Source organism: Nannospalax galili, unplaced genomic scaffold (genome assembly GCF_000622305.1).
Source record: "Nannospalax galili isolate Female #2095 unplaced genomic scaffold, S.galili_v1.0 scaffold806, whole genome shotgun sequence".
NCBI classification, from domain to species: Eukaryota; Metazoa; Chordata; class Mammalia; order Rodentia; family Spalacidae; genus Nannospalax; species Nannospalax galili.
In genome coordinates, this window is record NW_008355419.1 from 477,921 (window position 1) to 501,354 (window position 23,434).

Genomic DNA, 23,434 nt, shown 5'->3' on the forward strand with positions numbered 1-23,434 from the left:
GAGTGTGACTAGCAGATGAAGGCCTTGAGTGTACTGCAGCCTGAGCTGAGAAGCCCTAGAGTTGAGCCAAAGGAGCCTCAAGTCATTCCTGCTGTTGCCTTACCTGAGCTAGCTCATGCCAGATCCTAGCACAAAAGCTAGTTGTGAAGAAGCTTGCTGTTGAACGTTGCCTTATTAAGACTTTTTTTGTCTTTTTGAGACAAGGTCTCCCTGTAGCCCAGCCGACCTGGAACTATGTAGACCAGGCTGGCCTTGAACTCAGAGATCCACCTGCCTCTGCCTCCCAAGTGCTGGGATTAAAGGCGTGCGCCACCACGCCCAGCCCTAAGACTTATTTTTATTTATGTGTATTATGTATGCCATGTGTGTGCTGGTGCCCATGGAGGCCAGAAAAGAGCATGATTTTCTGGAGCTAGAGTTCAGGCCACTGAGCTGAGTGCTGGGAACCAAACTTGTGTCCTCTGAAAGAACAGGAAGCACTCTTAATCCCTGAGCCTTCTCTCCAGTCCCTATTTTATTATTTTACTTTATGACAGTTAAAAGCCCATCTGCCCTCAAACTCACTACACAGCTGAAGATGATCTTCCAGCTACTGATCCTTCTGCCTCCACCTCCTGAGTGCTAGAACTGTAGGTGTGTATGAGCATACCTGTTTATGTTGTACTGGGGATCATATCCAGGGCCTTGTGCATGCTAGGTAAGCACTCTACTGAGCTATATCCCACAATCCCCTGCTTTTTGTTAATTAAACTGAATAAAGGAAATATTCTAACACAAAACATTCTGGTGTGTTTTTTTTACTATTATCTGTGATCTTATTAGACATCATGATGAAAAAGCTGTGCCTTTTCATCATGATGTGTAATGCTCAAGTAGCAGAGTACCTACTGTATCAAATGAAGTGTTGGCAACTTGAAACTTGGCCATGGAGCCACTTGAACATTGGCAATGCAACCACATTATCACTGTACCTGAACCACAGGGTTTTTTTTGTTTTTGTTTTTTTTTCTTTTTGTCTTTTTTGAGACAGGGTCTCCCTGTAGCCCTAGCTGTCCTGGAACTCACTATGTAAACCAGGCTGGCCTTGAACTCACAAAGATCTGCCTGCCTCTGCCTCCCAAGTGCTGGGATTAAAGGCGTGTGCCACCACGCCTGGCCCCTTCCACAGGGTTCTTAATGGCTAATATCTAGACAAATACAAAAAAAAACAGAACAGTGGCTTCTGGACCCTATGCTGTGTGCATCCACTTAGGGTGAGGGAGCTGTTGACCACACCACCCTAAGGCAGGGCCACCAGGATGAACCTTCCTCTCTGGTCCACATATGCCTTGCTGACTATAAGATGGACTGTTATATTGGTCTCATCACTAGTCATCGAGCTTGCAGCAGGATTTGTGGCCCAGTATTGCTGCTTGGGCCACTTGGAACCCCTGGTGAGGGATGTATCTTATGTTCCAGCTACTTAGGTTGGGGTGGGACAAGGGGGAACAGAAGCTTGGAACTGCCTCTAACAGGGCCACATCTGTCTATAGGTGCTAATCTGTTGTTAGGTGACCCCTGGCAGAAAAGCCAGTATCAGATAAATGACAGGCAACATCCACCCAAAGAACAGAACTTTTCATCTTGCCTGTCCCACCACACACAGGAGGTCAGGTCCCAGCTCTGAGGGGGGACCCTCTAGGAGCCTTGTTCTTGGCTGTCCCTTTCCCTAAACACATACTAGAGGTTATAAAACCATGACCCTTAGGCTCAGCTGTACTTTCAGCTGTACTTTGATTGCACATCTTCCCTTCTACAGCCCCCAAGAATCAGGCTTTCATCTCCAAGGACAGATGATTTCAGGCAAGCACAGAGCTCAGTACAAAATTCAATACTTTAATGACAATAGGGAACAGGGACTGCAGCTCAGACTAACCCCTAGAACAGCTAGGCTGTCTCTGCACAGCTATACACAAACATCCACACGAGGCCCAGGCCCCACAGCTATGCCCCAGGCATTCACACAAGAAAACAAAACAAGCAGAATGACAGCCCAGTTTTTTACATCCCAAATGTCCTGAGAATTTGTTTATTCAACCACATAAAATTTCTCTAGGAGCTGGTGGCCTGCACTCAGCATTGCACAGATAAAAATATATGACTTTCAACACAGACCTAAATACCTTCACATTTTAAAAATCAGAATTCTCTATACAAGTGTTAAGCTGATGAATTCAAGTTCTGAGTTTTCATATATAGCTTTCACTTGTATTAAACACATGTTTATTTATAACGTGGATCGAGAATAAGGGGCTATTAAGGCCATTTTCTCATCGTGAAACACTGCAAAATATGTACAGAAGTACAACCTAATATAGGCAAAGATTCTAAAAATCATCCTTCTTGGCTTGACGTAATTGAGTATTAGTTTGGGAATGAAGAGACAGCTTGTCGATAGCACCAAGCCACACCAATGGGGATGTGTGCCTTTGCTGTTCCATCCAGCTATCTGCAGGTCTGCAGTTGAGGTACACCTTCAACTGGTACAGATGTGCAGCACTCCCCAGGCCAGCCTGAAGGGCACTTTGCTCACAGTCCCCTCAGTTCCATTTTCAAATTCACCTCAAGGTCCGGTCAAAACACATTTCCAAATAGAATCGTGCTACAGGGCCATTCAAACCAGCTTGACAGGGAAGGTCCAAGGGAAGCCTCCAGGGAACCCATCTCACCTCCGATGCCTGCTGTGTCCAGGGTGGTCCCGCTCATAGCGATGGCCTGTGCGCTCATATGACCTTGAGCGCTCCCGTCGCTGATCTCTATAATAATGACTTTTCTTCTTGTATTTTCCAGAATTATCTGTCCGTTCTCGTGACCGGCTTCGAGAACGAGAGGAGCTCCGACTACGAGACTTGTGTGGCTTCTGAGTGAGGTATTTGCAGTCCTTAGATTTCCGGGAACCCCTCACCTCTGAGCCTTTGTAGGGAGCACCTCGGTGTACCTGCCTTGGAGGAGAGTCACTGCGGCTCCGAGAACGACTCTGTGACTTGGACCCACCCGAGGTAGAGCCACTGTCGCTTTTTCTGTGGGGAGGACAAGACAGCTGTGACCACACAAGTGTCCCAGGCTAGGCCCTAACAAACCAGAGGGGCTGGCAAAGGGACTTACAAACTCAGAGAAAGAAGCCACATCTGATCAAGAGCCACTGTCCCAAGGGGCAGCTATGTCTCCTCCTGTTACCCTGGGAAAATACCTACTCCCACTAGGTCTGCATCGCCTGACACGTACCTTCTCTTAGGAGAAGCAGACCGTGATGGGGACCTTGAGTAGCTCTGTTCACGGCTCCTGCTTTGGCTTCGACTCTCATGCCCTTTCGGCAAGCTGCAAACAGGAGCACAGCAGTTACAGATCTAGAACATCTCCAGTCACTGGGTGGCTATCTTGGCAGCACTGAGCATCTTACCCATTCACAGGGCTGTCGGCCTTGGCTTTCTTTTGGCCCTCCATTTTCCTCTTGGCATTCTTCACAGAGAGTGGGGAAGACTTGCTTCCTTTACCTTCTTTGGGGGATTCTACTGAAACAAAGAAGAAATTAAAAACCAACAATCACAAAACTTCTCCAAAAGAAATAAGAAAATACACACGAGACACAGGCCTTTTGTCCACATCTTTTTTCCTCAGGGTCAGGGCATTAATATCAAAGGACCTAGATTAAAAAATTTCATCAAATGACAAGTCAACTGGGTAAGTAGGGTAAACAGCAGCATTTCAGAAAGCCTATCTATATTCCTTTTTAATAAAAAGACAAATCCTTTAGGGGCCCTGCCTCATTTTAAGAGCAACTGACAGGTTGCTAGGGATTCTAGTACCAGCATGCAGCCAACATAAGCTGCAGGCTTAATTCCAAGAGCTCTGGGAGACAGAAGCACATACCGCAAAACCAAGAGGCAGAAGAAGATCACAACCTCCACTCTCAGGGGTAATAAATTCTGGACACTCACCCAACTTGGGAGCAGGTGAGAACCCTGCAGTACTGTCCACAACTGGAGCACCTCCTGGCAGCAGGCCCCTAGCTCGGGCCTTGGCCTCTTCGATGGCATGCTTTCTCTTTTCTACCTCACTTTCTAGGTGCGTCAAATCAACCTGAAAAGATAGAATCATTCATTCAGAACAGCTGTTTCTGCCAAATACCAACACATGTATCACAGAAAAACACACAGAGCAACCTTTTTCCGTGTATAAAGCTGCAGTATTTTTAAGCAAATTTCTTGAATTTCTTCTTCAGTTGCTCCAAACAAAAGAAACCAATGTGGCCGATTAGGTAAAGGGATCTGTGAACACAAATATTATCTTGTCACTTTCCCTAAGAATTCCAAAACTAACAAGCTTCTTAGGACAACACCTGAAAATGGCTTGCTAGTTACCAAGAAGATAATTCTGGTACAAACAAAACTCATTTGATAAATACACTAACATTTATTGGAGGCTGGAGAAAGGGCCAAACTAGACCCCAGGGAGCAGCACACTAACCTCCAGTGTCCGTGCAGCGAGGTAGATGCAGGCACAAGCAATGCTCTCAGGCTGGAACCTCACGAAAACATCTGTGCGAAGGCTGTCATTCATGTAGTTCCTGAAAATAAGACCAGAAAGACTGTAATGCTGTGGGCAATCCTGGCACTATCTGTCACCAAAGGATGCTATTCCTAAGGGGTCTACACTATGACTGCGCTGAGCACCCTGGGAATCCCCAGAGATAATAGAGGGACACTGAATACATGACAGAAAGAAATCACTGGGGGAAAAAAGCTGGCTGAATGTCAGACAATTTGTGTTGCTATGAACGAGAACCGACTTTAACTTTACTTTTCCCTCTAGATTTGGCCTGCTATCATGCAAAGCACAATGCCTCAGAAAGAAAATGCTACTTAGTAGTTAAAATGTAGTTGATTAAAGAAATCTAAATGCTCAAAATCCATAGTGCAGAGAAACATGCAAACTCAAATGAGCCGCGGAGCATGAAGCCTTGCAACTGGGAGATAAGCTGTTCTCCTGTGTTCCTTTTCTTCAGACAGCATTTGTGGCCTGGTCCTTCTCCAGACGACTGAGCTGCAACTCCAGTGACAGAGTCCACTTGGAAAAGGAAAGGCCCTTGGGTGCAGTTTGGGTGCATAGCATAGACACATCATGCAGAGGAGATCAACACCCAAGGTAATCCTCTTCTGGGCTTATCAAAGAACGTTTCCAAACTGTCCCATTTCAACAAGGAGTCTTAAAATGAACATTCATAAAAATCAGACAGAAGCAATAAAACACTAAAAGGGTCATCAAAATAAGTACAATTTAAAACATTATCATACTTTAGAAAATGTTAAGTACAAAACTGCATTTTTAAAAAGTTAAAAATCTTTAAAATTGGCTACATATTTAACATTTCCTTTACATATACTTCTCTAAGATATATAGACTAAAATCAAAGTCATACTAGCTTTATCAATACTGCAAAAACAATTCCGTGAGAAAAAACCTGAAGATGTTTTATATATATACACTGCCCAATATACCCCAATAATAAATAGTACAACACATCCTAAAGTTAGGCTGTACCACAGATGGGGGATTTGACAGATGCTGCCCCCACCCAGTATCTTTGCCCTAAATAACTGAGAGAAAGTAACATTCAAACCCACTCTAAAATTCTAAACAATGCCTAAACAACAGATGCCTAAAAGAGGCAACTGGCCCTGAAAGCTCTAGGCATCAGAAGGGAAGCCAGTATATTACCCATGTCCCAGGAGCCATTCTGTGGTTGAACAGCTCAAACATTAACAGAGAACATCAGTAACTTACTGCTAATAACATTTTAGTGTTCAAATATTGATATTGATCCATTAATTTTAAATTCTAAAAATAAGTGAAATCCTCAAATCATGTATTTAAACTTAGTTCTACATTTGAAATAAGTTACAGTAGTTTAAAAACATGTCCAAGGAATAATTTAAAGATGCACACCTTTGTTGGAATGAGACCCACTTAAAGCTGCTGAAAAAAGCAACTTTAGGAAAAATAATGACATAATCACATAACAGCCTGAATCTCCATCAGCCAATTAACCACTTCAGTTCTTATAGCTATCAATACAATTTTTTAAAAGAAAGGTATTGCATCTTTATTGTACAGGTACAGCAGTTTTAAAAGAACAAAATTCAAGTTATCAACTCTAATTGATACAATTACCAAGCACAACAGGATTAACAAGAAGCACAATCGTCAGAGAACCACAAACAGCAGTCGGCCATGACTATACTATCGTACGCATACCACCAGTCTAGAGCCAGCCTTCGGTGGAGAGCCTGCACTGGATTGGCTGAAGACGGCCGCTGTCCCTGCACCAAAGCGCTTGGACAGCAGAGGAGAAGTCTTAGTCACTTACCCTCAGAGGCTACCCTTTGATTGAAAGAGTACAGAAAAGAAAAGTCAAAACAGGTTCTCTATAAAGCATGTCATAGCACCAGACAATTCAGTCAGCAATATGACCCCTACAGACTTAATTCTGTGGGGAAAAATATATCCCAACACCAAATTTTCACTTCAGGCTACATTTCAGCATATGCCTATTAATACCAACCCAGAACTGCAGCAAATGCCATCCCTACTTCCCCACAGGATGTAACTCCCCGGAAACCAGACCATTGAGTTTATATTTAGGACTATCACTTCCAATATCCCTGTGCCTAGCTGACAGCCCCCAGGGGAAAGCCCACTAACTACTTTCCTGGAGTGGGAAACAAGGGAAATCCAGGGGTGGGTGGGCCACCTACCGTTAAGCCAGTGACTGTCACTTTGGGGAGGCTGCTAGGTATTTACAGGGCAGATCACTGGGCACTGGGATAACTCCAGCCCACAACCAAGTCATGGGACCGACTACCCACTGCCCAGGTGCCTCAAGTAATACATTCCTGCACTGCCCTTGCTGGTCTCATGAAATAAGGAAAATCAACTCACCATGCAGTCTGGACCAGGTGTTGATTACGCTCACACTCTAACACCTGAAGGTACATAACGATTATCTGGAAGATATGGGTCAGGCAGTTATTACCAAGAACCTCGAGAGCAGAGAACTCAGATCTTGTTGGTGTCCATGCAGCATAAGAACCTCAAACTATACCCCAGGGGCGGCTCCTGGTCACGTCCGGCAGACTGCTCAGCTGGAGGGGTAGTTTTTGTGTTATGTGGGGCTACCTGCTTTTATAGATGGGCAGAGTGCACACATCTGAGGACCAAGCTGCACCCTGTGGCACTGAAGGCCTTGTTTCCCATGTGGCTCATTTTCATTCTCGTTGACAACACCTTTGTTCACCAGAGATCAGCCTGCCCTAAGCATCCCTGTACCCCGGTAGCCAACTTGCACAAAACATGAAAATACATTAAACAAATTTAGAAAAGCACATAAATATTTAGTGGATAATTTACTAAGTTCTTAATGCCAGAAACTCAAATAATCAAGAGAAGAGGGCAAGACCACAGATGTAAACACGAACTTTAAATAAGTCTTTGGTTTACCTACATTATGTTAAGACACCCATGAAACTCCAAGTAAACCTGCAGTACAACAGTCCTACTCCTAATCAGCACACGCTATATGACTATTTTGGTTTATTTTGAAATAAAGGACTCAGAATTTTTCCTGTTCTTCCATAGGAAATATTGAAGCTATTACTAAAATAATGTTTAAAAAAAGTTAGTTCTTAAGGGCTGGGGAGATAGCTATCATTAAAATGCTTGCCCCACAAGCATTAGGACCTGCTAGGACCTGCATTCACTCCCCAGAGCCCATATAAAAGTACTGGGTATGGCCGGGCGTGGTGGCACACGCCTTTAATCCCAGCACTTGGGAGGCAGAAGCAGGTGGATCTCTGTGAGTTCAAGGCCAACCTGGTCTACATAGTCAGGAACAGCTGGGGCTACAGGGAGAACCTGTCTCAAAAAGACCAAAAAAAAAAAAAAACTTGTAATCCCAGCACTGGAGAAGCAGCGACAGAAGGATCCTTGGGGTTTACTGGCCAGCTGGCCTAACCTAATTGATGCACTCCAGGATAATGAGAGAGCTTATCTCAAAGGAGATAAACAATGTTCCTATGGATGACATCCAAGGTTGTCCTCTGGGCTCCAAATGTGCCCACATACATGCATTCAGGAGGCAGAGGCAGATGGCCAGTCTGATCTACATAGTGAGTTCCTGGCCAGTCTAGTGAAACCCTCTCTCCAAAAATAAAAATAAAATAAAACTGCCATTAGTATTAATGCATTTAAAAAAATTTATTATTATTGTGCATACATCATGTGTGGTCAGATGTGCCATGGTGCACACATACAGGTCAAAAGGACAACTTCGTGAAGCTGCTTCTCTCTTCCCAAATTTATGAGTTCCAGAAATCAAACTCAGGTTGCTATGCTTCTGTAGCAAGCACCTTTAGCAACTCAGACATCTTGCTGTCCCTGTTTACTAAGATAGGGTTTCTCATATAGGACAGGCTGGCCTGGAGCTCAAAATGTAGCTAAAGGAGACCTTGAACTCCTGACTCTTGATTCTACACCAAGCAGGAAAAATGGATGTTAGTAGATTCAACCTCTAACTAATTCACTGCTTTTAAAAGCCTACATTTAAAAGATGCCATTTCCTTGGGGCTGGAGAGATGGCTCAGCGGTCAAGAGCACCTACTGCACTTGCAGAGGACCCAGGTTCAATTCCTAACACCCACATGGTGGCTACGAACAGTCCTTAACTCCAGTTCCAGGGGAATCCGAAACCCTCTTCTGACTTCACATACATGCAGGCAACATACTTATACACATAAAATTAAAAAAAAAAAAGGATGCCATTTCCAAATTTCTATGTATATTATTAGAAGTATCAGACAATACAAGAAGGCTAATAAAGAATTAACTTAAAATGTTAGGCATTAGCAAAACCAAGTAAGGGACACATTCAGTCTTCTTTGAGGCCTTCCTTCACACAGTAGAAGCTATGGCTGGAGTACAGCCTGGGTGGCTACAGGTGCCAAGCCAAACCCACCTTGTGAGGATGCTTCACATGGACACAGAAGCCCAGTTCCTTGAGAACCCGTCTCTCTGCCTTTATGATCTGGTTCTTTAAGTTAACATACTCTTGATCCAGTACTAGAGGCACAGGTTTCCTGCAATGACAAAGCATGTGCTCTGTATCAGGATCAATAAGGTCTTTCAGATTCCACAACTACTTCTGAGTGATGAAAACTAAATATAAATAAATACCATGGTAACAGAGCTACAAGGTTCACTTCCTTTAACAAAATTATAGATGAGCCTCAAACCTCAATCCTAACCTACTTAAATACTTTCTTACTAACCTGCCCCTTGTCTTTAAACATAAGAGCATTCTAACATGTCAACAAACACCTTAAACATAAGAGCATTCTAACACGTCAACAAACACTGCCTGAGTATGGTGGAAGGTGTCAGGATCTCATCGCACAAGTGCTACATACACTGTTAGACAAGCAAGACAAAAAGATCAACTTTTTTGACTGAATGGAAAACAAAAGAACCAATGAGAGTACCATACAACCATCCTCAGTACCTATCAGAGCTGGTTCCATGACATCCCCCTGCAAATACTGATACCCATGGCTGCTCAAGTTCCTTCTACAAAATGGTACAGCATTCTCACAGCATTTACACACAGCCTCCCAAATACTTAAAATTATCTTTAAATGAGTTATAAAACCTAATACACAAAGAGCCATGGTACTGTGTTGTCTAGGGAATAGTAAAAAGAAAAAAAGAAATCTATACATGTTCAGCCAGTGCTCCCTGGAGCATTTTCAATCTGAGGTTGGATGAACTCTTGAATGGTAAAACTGCTGATATGTACTACTGAAAGAAAGACCAGGCTGTGTTAAAGGGCTTCTGTAAACAAGAGCAGAAAGTCTGGTCTAAGTTCTAAAGGTACAGGTCCATGAACAGGGACATTTGTTTTTTGTGTGTATGTGTGTACATGTTTATAACACAGAGACGAGAGGACAACTTGTGGGAGTCGTTTCTCTCCTTACACCACCTTGATGCCAGGGACTGAATTCTGGTTGTCAGGTTTGGTGGCAAACACCTTTACCTACTTGCTGAGCCACCTAATTGGCCCTTTTGCATTTTATTTATTTTTGAAATAAGATTTTCCTTTGTTTTATGGGGTTTTCATTTTTTAATTTATTTTTAATTTTATGTGTATTGAGCATTTAGCCTGAATGTATGAAGTGCACCATGTTTGTGTGCAGTACTCAGAGGGCAGAAGACAGTGCAGGATCCCCTAGAATTATGAAGACTGAGCCACTATGTGGGTACTGGGAACAAAACCCGAGTCCTTTTCAAGAATAGCAAGTACCCTTAACCTTTGAGCAATCTGTTCAGCCTGTTTTGTGCCTCTTTAAGGCAGGGTCTCATATATTCCAGACTTGCTTTGAATGTGCTATGTAGCTGAGGATAGATGACCGTGAATTCCTAATCCTCCGTCTACCTCCACCTCCCAAGCACCAAAATTATAAGCCCACATCTCCATTCTGGGGTCCATGAATGTTTTTCATTTTATTTTGAGACAGGGTTTCACTATGTATCCCTAGCTGGCCTGGAACTCAAAAGAGATCTATCTGCCTGCGTCTGACTCCCAAGTGCTGGGACTAAAGAAGTGCGTGCACCATCACACCCAACACCATGGTGTTTTTTTTTTTTTTCCTGTTGTTGTTTTGAGACAGGATCTCACTATATAGTCTTGGCTGGCCTGGAACTATGTTAACCATGCTAGCCTCAAACTCAGAGATCTGTGTGCCTCTGTCTCCAGAGTGCTGAAATTAAAGACAAGCACCACCATGCCTGGCTTCCAAGAGTACTTTTAAGAGCAATGACTTTTTTTTTTTGGTCTTTTTGAGACAGGGTCTCTCTGTAGCCCCAGCTGTCCTGGAACTCACTATGTAGACCAGGCTGGCCTTGAACTCACAGAGATCCACCTGTCTCTGCCTCCCAAGTGCTGGGATCAAAAGCATGCACCACCACGCCCAACCTGAGAACAATGACTTTTAAGAGCAGTGTTTGGAGCCAAAGGAGTGGTGGCTCACACTTGTAATCTCAATATTCAGGAGATTGGGACAGCAAGACTGCAAAGAAGTTGAGACCAGCCTGGCTACATTTGGAATTTCAGGTCAATCAGGACTAAACAGCAAGACCCCATCATATAAAAAAAAAGTAGTATCTAGGGACATTTGGGACATTTCTGACTGTTATAACTGAGGAAGAATGCAACTGGCCTCTGGCTGGTCAACAGAGTACAATGCACAGGACAATTTCCTTACCAAAAAAATCACCAGCTCAGATATTGATAGTGCTAAGGTTAAGAAACCCTGCTCTAGAGCAACTAGTTCTGAGTAGAACCATGCAGCTAACAGGATCCTGATGTGGGCAAAGAGAACTGTTCAAGCAGGGCTAGGACATCTGGATTTCCTGCTTACTGCACCCCCAAGGCAGCACCTGGGGCCCGTTGAGCACATGTGAACACACTAGCTTATATAAATCCACAGGTTGGTATAACAAAGACAGACTTGACAGCTCTGGAAAAGACTCACTTTTTCTCTCTCAGATGTCGAAGGCGATGGAACACATTGATAACATCCCGGATTCGTCTTGGTGCCTCTTCTATTTTGGAGGCCAGGTGAACACACGCCATGGACACATGCTGAAATGTACAATGCGACACAGATGTTTGTCTCCAGTGTGAGGGCCTCACAAGGCAAAAGGGCTATTAGGGGCAAAGGGGAGGTGTGCAGAGGGAAAGACCTCCAGAGAGAGCTGTGCTGAACCCCAAGACAGAATTCAGTTGAGAGCTCTATATAATAGGCAGAATAAGCCAGCTGTCCTCCCAACTCACTTCCCTGAGAAAACAAAGAAGCTTACCTCCATGGAATGTTTCACGAAGGACTTGGTGTAAAAGAACCGCTGGAACAACACCTGCCCAGTAGCCATGGCCACCTAGAGACGGGGAAGCTTCCATCACTTTTGAAAGTAGACTCAAGAACTTTCCCAGCTGAAATGTCACCGGGTGACATGGGGCTCCCCCAGGGCAAACACCCACGAGTTTCCACGTCCCCAAAGGGTTTCCGCGTTTCGCGAGGCTGCCCGCTCCCGAGTGCGGTGGGGGAGGGGAAGTGGGCCCAGCTCCAGGTGGGCCAGGGGTCAGGTTTGGGGCGTGGGCTCGGCTCCAGGTAGGGTATGATCAGGTCAGCGGCGCGGGCCCGGCTCCGACCCGGGTCAAGCTAGGTCCGGTTTGGGGCGCGAGTCTGGCCGCCAACAAAGGCCCTGCATTCCGGGCAGGCGGACAGACGTTGTCTCCCCGGCTCGCGGCCGCGCCTTACCTGTGGCAAGCGGAGCAGGATGCCGGCCGCCTGGATGAGCTCGCAGCCCACCACGCGGAGGCCGGTCTCCGTGTCGGTGTCGAGACCGCTCGACATGGACGGCGTGAAGCGGAGCTTGTCGTCGGGCAGCAGGCAGTTCTCCAAGGTGATGAGCACGCCTGAGTATAGCCTGTCTCCGATCAGCACCCCCTGCGACCCCGGCGCGGCTCCCCCCGAGCCCGAAGCTCCGGCCGCTGCCGTAGGGGCCGTCAACCCCGAAGTCCCGGCCGCCGCCGCCGCCATTTTGTGCCGCCGATTCTTTTCGGGCCCTTCCCGGCAGGGCGGCTCCTCGTGATGCTCTCGGCCGCCGCTGCCCCGCCCGACCCACTGCCCATTGGCTGCACGTCGCCGCTGGCTCAACGCCGTTGGCCGTAGGACGTGCCCCTCACTATTGCGTCAGGCGCTGACGCCGGAAGCGACCACGGGTGGGGCGGCTAGTTACCCACAGGCCCTCCGCGGTCTGACCGCAGTTGGAAGCGCGGCTGCTGGGAGCTGTAGGAGCTTGGAGGGCTTGCGGCTCGGAACCTGCTGCTCAGGAAAGGCCTGTTTCCATCGGGGCCCGGCCGACTCGACTCCTTCCCGAAAGTCCCACGCTCTTTGCACTAAGCTGTACTGGGTTGTTAGTTCTCCGCCCCTTCCTGCTGTCTGTGGCTCTGCTTCAGTTGGGCGGCGGATCCCACCAGCAAAACTACCTGAGGGAAAGAGGGCAGGTGACGTGGAGGCCGGACTAGATGACTCTGCCTGTTGCCTCTGCCTACACCAGCCGAAGGATGCTCTGGCCTCGGAGTTTGGAAGAGGCTTGAAGTTGACCTTACAGTGTGTGAACATCCTTCCTGGCCGCCTCTGTCACCAGGAACAGTGCTGCAAAGCATCCGATGCATTAACTGCCGTTGCCCAGGTAGCTCAAGCTTTCACCAGGACTTCGACATATTCCGTGGGAAGGAGAGTCGCGAGACGCTGGGGAGGATGTAACTGGGTGGGACAGATTCAGATACTTTGAGCTGCAGACGAGGCTGCCAGTGGCTATCATCCCATAGTCCAGCTGTACGGGTTTGACTTGTGGCCAAACCTGATTCCACTGCTCAAATAGAGCCAACAAAGACCTCATCTGCTGTCCTCCCACCTGTGGAGGCCACATTGTTGCAGTCCATTCCCTAAAGGGTTGGTGTCTCTTATGGGCTACAGTTGTACTGGGCCTTCCTTGGGCTATCTGTCCATTCCCTAAACTGACACTTGCCAAAGGATTGGGAAAGTGGTGCCACTAGCCAGTCAAGCCAAACCCTGGCACTGGAGATAACACCCAAGCCCGTACCAGCAAGGGAAACCTAGTCTGGAGTAGGGCTTCTAGGTACAACCCACAATGGTTTGCCACATCATCTTTATTGAGTAAAGTATAGAAAAGCTCAGCCAAGGGTCCAAGAGTGTATCTTCACCTTGTCTTTTCAGTGGCCACTGGCTAGTAAATGATATGTATTGAACACTCAGGCAGAAAAGACAAAGGCTCCAAATGCTTATGGTGCAGTGACCTTGAGTCTGATGACAATAACCAGAAAAGGTCTTACAGGATTCTGCAGTAACGGAAGCCAAAAATAAGCTGGCCTATAGTGAGGATGGAGAAGACATCCAAGAGACTGAGAGTGTAGCTCAATTGGTAGACAGATTGCCCATCATAGTTGAAGCCCTCAGTTCAATCCCCTGCACCCAAGAAACTAGGCATGATGCATGCCTGTTTATCCTGGCACTTAGAAGGTAGGGGCAGGAGGATCAGGAATTCAGAGTCATCCTTGGGCTACATGAGCCTCTTGTCTCCAAAGAAGAAAAGTAAGGGCTGGAGAGATGGCTCAGCAGTTATGAGCACTTTCTGTTCTTGCAGAGGATCCAAGTTTGAATCCCAGCACCCACGTGGCAGCTAACAACCATCTTAGAACCAGGGATCCAATGCCCTCTTACCTCAGCGGGTATTGCATGACAGGGATGCACTTGCATACATGAGGCAACACACTCATCATTTTTTTTTTTTTTTTTTTTTGGTCTTTTTGAGACAGAGTCTCCTGTAGCCCCAGCTAGCCTGGAACTATGTAAACCACGCTGGCCTTGAACTCAAGAGATCCACCTGCTTCTGCCTCCCGACTGCTGGGATTAAAGGCACATGCCACCACACCTGGCAATAAAGTATATTTTTAAAAAGTCTTGGGCTGGAGAGATGGCTCAGTGTTTAAGAACACTGACTATTCTTGCAGAAGACCCGGGTTTGAATGGCAACTAACAGCTGTTTTGTAACTCCAGTTCCAGGGGATCCGACAGCCTCTTCTGTCCTCTGTGGGTATTGCTCAACAAGGATGCACTTACCTACATGCAGGCAATATAAGCACATACATTAAAAAAAGTCTTCAGGTAACAGACAGATGGCCAGGACTGGTTCTGTATAGAACTGGAGGTTGTTGAGTCCAAGTACAGCAACTGGTGGTGTAATATGAGGGTTGGTAATGTGGTTCAAACTGGAGGGGCAGACTGGCAGTGTGAGTGCTGCAGCAGGTCTCCCTTTAGGGTTAGTAGGTAAAGCAGACTTGGATTACATAAATGTGGGTATCTGTTTTGTAGCAGATTTCTCTGAGATAAAACACTTTGCCCTGCAGGGAAGCTCATTAAGAGGCAGGAAATAATTCAGCAGCTTCAGAAGTCCCTGAAACTGACCAGATTCCTTAAGTTCCTCCCTCCCCTAAGCATACATAAGGAGCAAGGTCTGCTGAGACTCTCAGACAAGCTAAGTTGCCTAGCAGAGGCTCAGATCAGCAGAGCTTCCTGAAATAACTCCAACCTGTTGAGCTGCCTCCAAGTTGTGCAGTGTACTACTGGTTTCCAACAAGCCATCATCCATGCTAGAGTGAGCTTCTGATGATGCAGCCATCTTTGAGTCATTTCTACTCCTGTAAGAATCCCCTCACCCATACTCCCATAAATATCCTTGATGGATAAATGGTTCACCAGTTGGACTTTGGTGGTGTCCCTTACTTTGGTCTGTCATCAGTTCCCTATCTGAAGTAAGTAGACATTTGTTTGTGTCTCCCCAGGAATGGTATCACACAATACTATCACTGACAAGCAGGCTAGAAAATGGCCTGACATGTTTCCTATAACAGAAAGTGGAGTAAGAAAGGAAAGGGAGGGCTGGAGAGATGGCTCAGCGGTTAATAGCACTGACTACTCTTGTGGCGGACCCCAGTTCGATTCTCAGCACCCACATGTTGAGACCCCTCCTTAACACCAGTTCTGGGGAATCCAAAACGCTCTTCTGACCTCCACAGCCTTGCACGACACAGGTGCACTCATACATGCAGGCAATACACCCATACACGTAAAATAAATATAATAAAGGAAAGGGATGAAATCCTTAGGGTCATGGTCAGGATCTGCTGAGCTTTGGTTCCAGGGAATGATTTTGACAGAGCTCTTGGTGGGGGAAGTCAAATGCAAACCCAATTATGGGCAGCAAACAGCAGAGACCAGAGTGGAGGGAGAGAAGGGTAGACTGTGTAGCTTGAAAGGGGCATGAAGATGAGGTGCTTGAGATGGCAGTCTTTTGAGTGAACCAGGACCCCAAGAAGACAGCAGTAGGCCTGACCTCAATACATTACCCACTGTAGGAAAAAGTGGATGGGTCTACATGATACAAGAATGGCAGAACTGCTGAGGTTGCTGCTGCTGAGTTTATCAGGAACATATAACTGAACCTTACAGAGCAGTGTTCCAAGTTTGGGACCCCCACCCCCACCCCTCAAACACACACACACCATTTGAGGCTACCTTGGCCTTTCAGGCTAAAGCCAGGACATCATATGCCTGATATGGGGATATCTCCATGAACCCTACCAGGCTGGGAGTATAGGAGACAGCAGGGAAAACAGGCTGGTTGGAGTGGCTTGAAGTGCTGAGCTACTAGGCCATGCCAAATACAAGGAAGAGACCAAGGAGGGGGAAGGGTAACGTTACCCCTGAGTATAATAAACGTACAGACTGAGGATATTAGAGTGATTCAGGAAACACAGAGTTTAGAGGCCTGATACCGACCTCAACTTTACAGAGAGAAGCAGCATGCAAAACTGAATCCTACCATTCCCACTCGGCAGCCTCTCTCACAGCAGGCAGCCAATGAGGACAAACAGGCACAGGGGCACTTCAGAGGCAGATCACACCCCAAGGTGTGTTTGCCTGATGCCAGAAAACTACAAATTGAACACTAAAAAGGCTTTATTTGTACAATACCCATAAAGGACATATCTTGGGCTGTGCTACTGAGAAAAGACCTAATTCTCTCAGGCTTATTGTTGAAATGTAAATAAATACAAACCAGGCTTACTGGTGACTAGACAATCCTTTTGCTCCTATCTTATTTATGATAATTGCTTCCAAAGCACTGAAGCCCTCAGTGGTACTGCACCACTCTGGAAAAGATTCCTTTGGGCTCCTTTCCATCTCCCAAGGCTGCAGCAAATCCTTCTTGCTGCCTCCTCTTGGCCAGAGCAGCCAAAGATTTAAAAGTCTTTGGTTCATAGATAGCCAGGTCTGCGAGAACTTTCCTGTTGAGCTCCACCTGGCACTGGGAAGAAAAAGAACCACAGACTATAGTTAGTATCAGAAACCATGTCAATAAAAACAAAAGAGACCCCATGTTAGGTCAGGCAGGAGAAAGCAGCTCACAGACCCTCCACGGGCTAGCACCACTCTGCTGGTGTGGAACACTGGGAACTGATGGAGAGCATAGCAGGATAAATATGGGTAGGAACAAGGAAGGGCACCTGTTGAGTCTATAACATGGAAGAGGCAGCTTGGGCACAGGACCCATAGAACAGTGACCTTGATTAGGGTCAGTGGTCATCTGGGAACTAGGACATCTAGCCTGGGCTAACCCTATACTATAGTTTGGAGGCTTGTGTAATCTCACTAAACTGAAGTTCCTGTCAAGTAGATTACAGGGCTAGGAGTAGAGCTGAGTAGTAAACTGCTTATGCACAGAGCTCTGGATTCCATCCCAGCAAAGACTGCAGGTGATTTCAGAAAGCTGGTAACTCCCAATGAACCCAACAAGTAGAACAAAGGGGAATGGGCTACATACATTAAATACTGTTATCAAGCACTGACTGGACCCTGTTTGGTGACCTACAGCTTCAATACCTTGTGCAAAATCAATCTGCTTTCTGAGCCTCAGGCCCCCAGTTAATACAGTGAGAATGTATCAATTCCTCAGCTTACCCAGAGGACACTTCTAAAGCACTAGGACAAACCTGCAATAAGCTGGAAGCCAAATATCTACCACAGGCCAGGGGTGGTGGCGCATGCCTGTAATCCCAGCACTTGAAAGGCAGGGAGAGGCAGTTCTCTGTGAGACTGAGGCCAGCCTGATCTACATAGTGAGTTCCAGACCAGCTGGAGCTACAGAGAGATCCTGTCTCCAAACAACTAGAATGTCTACCACTGGACTCTTAAAGGAAGAATGTGAATTGGGCTAGCTACCAGACTTAAACATGACCAGCACCTTGTAGAACTTTAATGTCTTGAGAAATTATTTACTGTTAAAACTCTTAAACTTGCTGGGCGTGGTTGTGCATGCCTTTAATCCCAGTACTTGGGAGGCAGAGGCAGGCAGATGGATCTCTGTGAGTTCAAGGCCAGCCTGGTCTACATAGTGAGTTCCAGGCCAGCTGGGGCTACTGGGAGACCCTGTCTCAAAAAAGACCCCCCAAAAAAAAAAACACCTCTTAAAGTTAGGGGCTAGAGAAATGGCTCAGCAGTTAATAGCACTGGCTGCTAGACAGATCTCTGTGAGTTCAAGGCCAGCCTGGTCTACATAGAGAATTCCAGGCCAGCTGGAGCTATAGGAAGGCCCTGCCTCAAAAAGACCCCCCCCTCCGGCTGCTCTTGCAGAGGACCAAGAGTTCAGTTCCCAACATGCACATGGTGGCTAATAACCATCTATAACTCCAGTTTCAGGGGACCCAACACCCTCTTCTTGCTTCCACTGGCACGGCACACACTTAACACATTTACATACATGCAGGCAAAACACTCATCACATAAAAGTAAATTAAAGTTAAAGCCAGTTTTCTACCTTTCCCTTTGATACAGAAATATCCAAGCTTGCATCTATATGACAGGTCCTGTTCCCATCATGTGACCAGCAAGTCAGAGAGAAGTAAGTAGGGTAAGCAAGCCCCAAACCTGCCAGAAATCCATCCCAACAACAGAAAGCAGTTTAGAGCCCTGGCAGCTCTTGTCTACGCCGTATGGACAACTAGGCTGTCTCACATCTGATGGGATGGTTGGTCCCTCCAGATGATCAGCCCCTCCACAAGGCCCTCAACCTACCTTAATTAAGTTGAGAACAAACGGGGAGTACTGTAAACCATGTTCCTGGGAGGCTGCTGTAATCCGATTAATCCAGAGCTAGAGTGAGAAAACACTGAAATGTTTGATATTGACTTCTCAATGTTGCATCCCCATATCGTGCTTCAAGCAAAAGCTCTGACTGAACTAAAAAGTACTTGTTAAAATGAGTAGAAAAATGGTTTTCTTCTCAGGTGAACAAGCTTTCAGGACAAACAACAGTAAAGACTGATGCATTTCATCCAAGCATTCCATTCTGAATGACAAGCAGGCAACGCTCCATAAGGAGACGCAGGAGGATCACATGTTAGAAGCCAGCCTAAGTTACATACCAATTCCTGTCTCAAAAAAGTAAAGCACAAATTTTCTTTTTTTTTTAAATTTTTTGAGACGGTTTCCCTGTAGCCCCTGCTGTCCTGGAACTCACTATGTAGACCAGGCTGTCCTCAAACTCACAAAGATCCGCCTGCTTCTGCCTCCCAAGTGCTGGGATTAAGGTGTGTACCACCACACGCGGCCTATAAATTTTCTTTTTGAACAGCAAACAACCTGGGGTGATGGTTGCATGCCTGTAATTCCAGCACTCAGAAGGCAGAAGCAGGATAACCACAAGTTTGAGGCCAGCCTGGTCTACATAGTGAGTTTCAGGGCAGCCAGGGCTCTATAATGAGACCCTGATTCTATAACCCCAGTTACAGGTGAGGCTGAGGCATTCAGATTGCAAGCGTGGGCCACAGAGTGAGTTCAAGTCCAGCCTAGGAAACTTAGTGAAGCACTGTCTCAAAAAGTAAAAAGAGCTAGGTGTAATGGCCTAAGCCTTTAGTCATAGAACTCAGGAGGCAGGGTGGATCTCTGAGTTCAAGGCTAGCCTGGTTTACACAGTGAGACCCTATCCAAAAAAAGTAAAAAGCAGGAGAAAGGGGGCAGATAGTTCAGTCAGGAAAAGGTTGGAATTTTAGGGTTGGGGACTCCGTAACAGGTGGTTCCCCTGTGGTTCCCCTGCTAGCCAGCCTAGCCTGATCAGGTCCCAATGAGAAACCCTGTCTCAAAAAAAACCAAGGTGGTCTTTTTTTCACGTCTTACAGGGTTTATACTGAGTTCAATATTTATAGATGTATTCAACTGTGAACCTAAAAATTTTATAGTCACTTTTGAAAGAGATGTATCTTTACTCTGGAAATTGTTATTACATTAAAGCTGTAATGAAACGCTTCTTCTAAAAAATAAAAAACATGTATTAGCCGGGTGTGGTGGCACATGCCTTTAATCCCAACACTCAGGAGGCAGAGGCAGGCGGACCTCTGTGAGTTCAAGCCCGGCCTGGTCTACATAGTGAGTTCCAGGACAGCTGGGGCTACAGGGAGACCCTGTCTCAAAAAGACAAAAAAAAGACATGTATCTGTAATGAAATGCTTCTTCTAAAAAATAAAAAAATATATTAAAAATAAATTAAAAAAATAAATAACACTTGAGGTTAACCTCCATACATAAAGGTGGCTGGGCCAGAGAGATGGCTCAGTAGGTAACATGCTTGCTATATATACAAGCCCAACACCTGAATTTGATCCTGGAACTCATGTAAAAAAACTGGTTGCGGGGCTGGAGAGATGGCTCAGTGGTTAAGAACACTGGTTGTTCTTGCAGAAGACCTGGGTTCAAATCCCAGCACCCACATGACAGCTAACAATTGTCCATAACTCCAGTCCCAGGAGATCCAACAGCCTCTTCTGACCTCCAAGGGTATTGCACAACACGGGCGCACTTACCTATATGCAGGCAATACACACATACACATAAAATTAAATAATTAAAAAAAAAAAAAGCTGGTTGCAAGCTGGGCATGGTGGCTCACACTTTTAATCTTAGCACTTGAGGTGGGGGGGCAGGGGACAGGCAGGTAGGTGGTTCTCTTGTGAGAATGAGATTGTCCTGGTCTACATACTTAAATTCCAAGCCAGCTGTGGTTTACAGGGAGACCCTGTCTCAAAAAGACTTTGGAAAAAAAAAAAAAAAAAAAAAGCTGGATGCAGTGGTGCACATCTGTAATCACAGCACTCTAGAAGAATCAGAAGCTCATGGGCTAGCTAGCTTGGAATACACTGTCCAGCATGAACAAGACTCTGCCTCAGTAAGGCAGAAGGCCAGAGCATGTGTGCAAACATGCAAAGAATTCATGTCTAGCATGTGCAAGGTCCTGGGTTCATTTAATCTCCAGTACTGCCCCCTCCCCCCAAAAAAGATAAGCGGGGAAGTCACATGCTGCAACATATCTGTAGCAGACAAAGGAACAGAGGGAACGCTATAAAGGGGCAAAGGGTCCTCGGAGGATGTGGCTGGTTGGAGTAGTGGGGTCTATACCAGGCACATAAGAATCTAGAAGGGGGGCTGGCTGGAGAGATGGCTCAGAGGTTAAGAACACTGACTGTTCTTGCAGAAGACCAGTGTTCGAATCCCAGCACCCACATAGCTACTAACGACTGTCAGTAATTCCAGTTCCAGGGGATCCGACAGCCTCTTCTGTCCTCCGAGGGCATTGCATGACACGTGTGCATTTACCTTCATGCAGGCAATACACACATACACATAAAATAAAGATTAAAAAATATATAAAATAAAATAAAATATAAAATTAAATTAAATAAAAATATATAAAATAATAAAACAAAATATAATAAAATAAAATAGAATCTAGAAGGATGAATCAAAGTGACCCTAGCCAGGAGATAATGTAATGGTGGGTTTCTAAAATCGTAATCAACTGGTGTGTGCCTCTGTTGTAGGTCATTGGATGATGAGATGGGCTATTGGGGGGGGCTGTCTTTTAAGCATTGTTTACTCAGGTATATAAAACAATATTCAAATCCATTTTGTTCCTCTACCTAGTGGTTCTCAAGTTTGGACCTGTATCAGAATTCCTTGGAGATCTGTTAACCAGTTGCTGGGTCCTTCCAGAGCCTGATTCAGCTTAAGGTATGACCTTTACAAGTGCATTTCTTTTTTTTTATGTCTTTTTGAGACAGGGTCTCCCTGTAGCCCCAGCTGTCCTGGAACTCACTATGCAGACCAGGCTGGCCTTGAACTCACAGATCCACCTGCCTCTGCCTCCCAAGTGCTGGGATTAAAGGGGTGGGCTACCACGCCCGGTCTATAAGTGCATTTCTAACAAATCCCAGGGTGACCAGGGCTGTCTTGAACCCTGATGACTTGAGACTCTCCTTTGACAGCAAATGCTGACTTTTCATATTATACTTGACACTCCCATGTGCTCACAACACGGCAGTGCACCTTGGGTCTGACCAAATCCCCAGGGCCTGGGGCGGCACCACCCCGCCCAAAAGCTTGTAGCTGAGAACAGAGAACCCAAGCCAACAACCGTCCAGACCTGGGTGGGAGCACAGCCTGACCTGATTCTCAAGGTCAGAACTGAATTTTCGTGTGGCCCTGTTAACTTGATCCGTAGGTACTTACGAGAACTACGACCCAGGCCCTAAGTACTCCTACCAAAAGATAAGAAAAACCCTTCACATTTTCTGTACAAGGGTAAAAGGGCCCAGCCATACACCACCGAGAACCACGGGGAGCCGAGCTCCCGGGGACGACACTTACAGTCCTCAGGTTGCGCTTCTTCAGCCTGCGTGCCTGCGTGCACTTAACGAAGGCTCTGGTAACTGCCCTGACCGCCAGCCGGTAGCAGCGGTTCTTCCTCCCCCGGAAGTGCTAGAAAGAAAAGGGAAGCGAAGTGACGGACGGCGGCACCTGCCCCGCTGCGGCTCCCGGGGCCCTGCACGCGCACTCACCCCGGCATGTTTCAGCACCTCCTGCACCCTCCAGTAGCGGTCTGTCAGGCGGTTCCTCAGCCAGAGGCGCGTAGTAAGGAAGACCATGGCGCTGCGGGCTCCGAGAGACCGCCCCAAGCGCTTCCGGGTCGGCGCCCACCGAGGTGCCTGCAGCCTTCCGGGGCGGCCCGACTTCCGCCTGTGGCCGGCGGTGCGCGTGGAACGGGCGGAGCCGACTGGATGGGTGGAGCTGGGCGTGGACTCTAGGGACCGTGTGGCGGAGTGGCCGTGAAGTAGACCCACGGGGCCAAGGGACGGAAACCCGCCCCCGGCAAGACTACCGAGCCCGGCGTGGTCCTCTCTCGAGCAGCTGACGGATTAGGAGCACGCCGGCTCCTGGAGGGAGCTGGTGCCGGTACGTCCTGGAGAAGCCGGTAGCGACTCAGAACACCGGAGGTAGCTCGTGAACTACGGTCCAAGATTATCCCTAGTTCCGCCCGCCCCTCGGAACTTTTGGTCGGCCTTCCTGAGCCTGTGCGTGCCCTTTTACATGATTCCTCAAGAAATGAGGATTTCCCCATATACTTTCGAATTAAGGCAACTCATTTTTGAGACCACCTCTCTCCTGCAGGGAGCTGTCACTCGAAATACACTGTGCCCTGGTAAAACAGGCAGCTACTGGACTCAAGAAACCAGCAATAGAGGGTGTGAGAATGTAACTAGAATCCAGACTAGACTGCTGCTCAGGCCACAGTACCTGCAGCAACCCTTCCCCTCTCACAAATCTAGACAGTTACCCTACTGAGACGCGGTTGTGGGAATGCACATGAC

General features: G+C 46.7%; 2 protein-coding genes across 9 annotated transcripts; both read right to left on the bottom strand.

Annotated features, from left to right (window-relative positions):
- Positions 1-1,854: 1,854 nt before the first annotated feature.
- On the bottom strand, positions 1,855-12,826 carry Ccnl2 (cyclin L2). 7 transcript variants are annotated; one of them, XM_017803061.2, is made up of 12 exons: positions 12,408-12,705; positions 11,950-12,024; positions 11,622-11,731; positions 9,050-9,170; positions 6,979-7,043; positions 6,407-6,420; positions 4,507-4,606; positions 4,203-4,307; positions 3,978-4,119; positions 3,440-3,551; positions 3,265-3,357; positions 1,855-3,059 (listed from the first exon to the last, which is right to left on the bottom strand). In XM_017803061.2, the coding sequence occupies exons 7-12, from the start codon at positions 4,597-4,599 to the stop codon at positions 2,705-2,707; spliced, it is 900 nt and encodes a 299-aa protein (XP_017658550.1). In that variant the 5' UTR covers positions 4,600-4,606; positions 6,407-6,420; positions 6,979-7,043; positions 9,050-9,170; positions 11,622-11,731; positions 11,950-12,024; positions 12,408-12,705; the 3' UTR covers positions 1,855-2,704. The 7 variants fall into 7 exon arrangements, 5 of the variants coding, with proteins under 5 accessions (XP_017658550.1, XP_029411731.1, XP_008850814.1 ...); XM_029555871.1 differs by having other exon boundaries at positions 6,295-6,420; XM_008852592.3 differs by lacking the exon at positions 6,407-6,420 and having other exon boundaries at positions 3,440-3,548; positions 12,408-12,826.
- Positions 12,827-16,676: 3,850 nt separating this feature from the next.
- Positions 16,677-23,062, bottom strand: Mrpl20 (mitochondrial ribosomal protein L20). Of its 2 annotated transcripts, XM_008852594.3 has the most exons (4): positions 22,625-22,800; positions 22,434-22,544; positions 18,810-18,887; positions 16,677-17,043 (listed from the first exon to the last, which is right to left on the bottom strand). In XM_008852594.3, exons 1-4 carry the CDS (start codon positions 22,709-22,711, stop codon positions 16,870-16,872), a joined length of 450 nt encoding a protein of 149 aa, XP_008850816.1. In that variant the 5' UTR covers positions 22,712-22,800; the 3' UTR covers positions 16,677-16,869. The 2 variants fall into 2 exon arrangements, with proteins under 2 accessions (XP_008850816.1, XP_008850817.1); XM_008852595.3 differs by lacking the exon at positions 18,810-18,887 and having other exon boundaries at positions 22,625-23,062.
- Between the last annotated feature and the right edge of the window lie 372 nt (positions 23,063-23,434).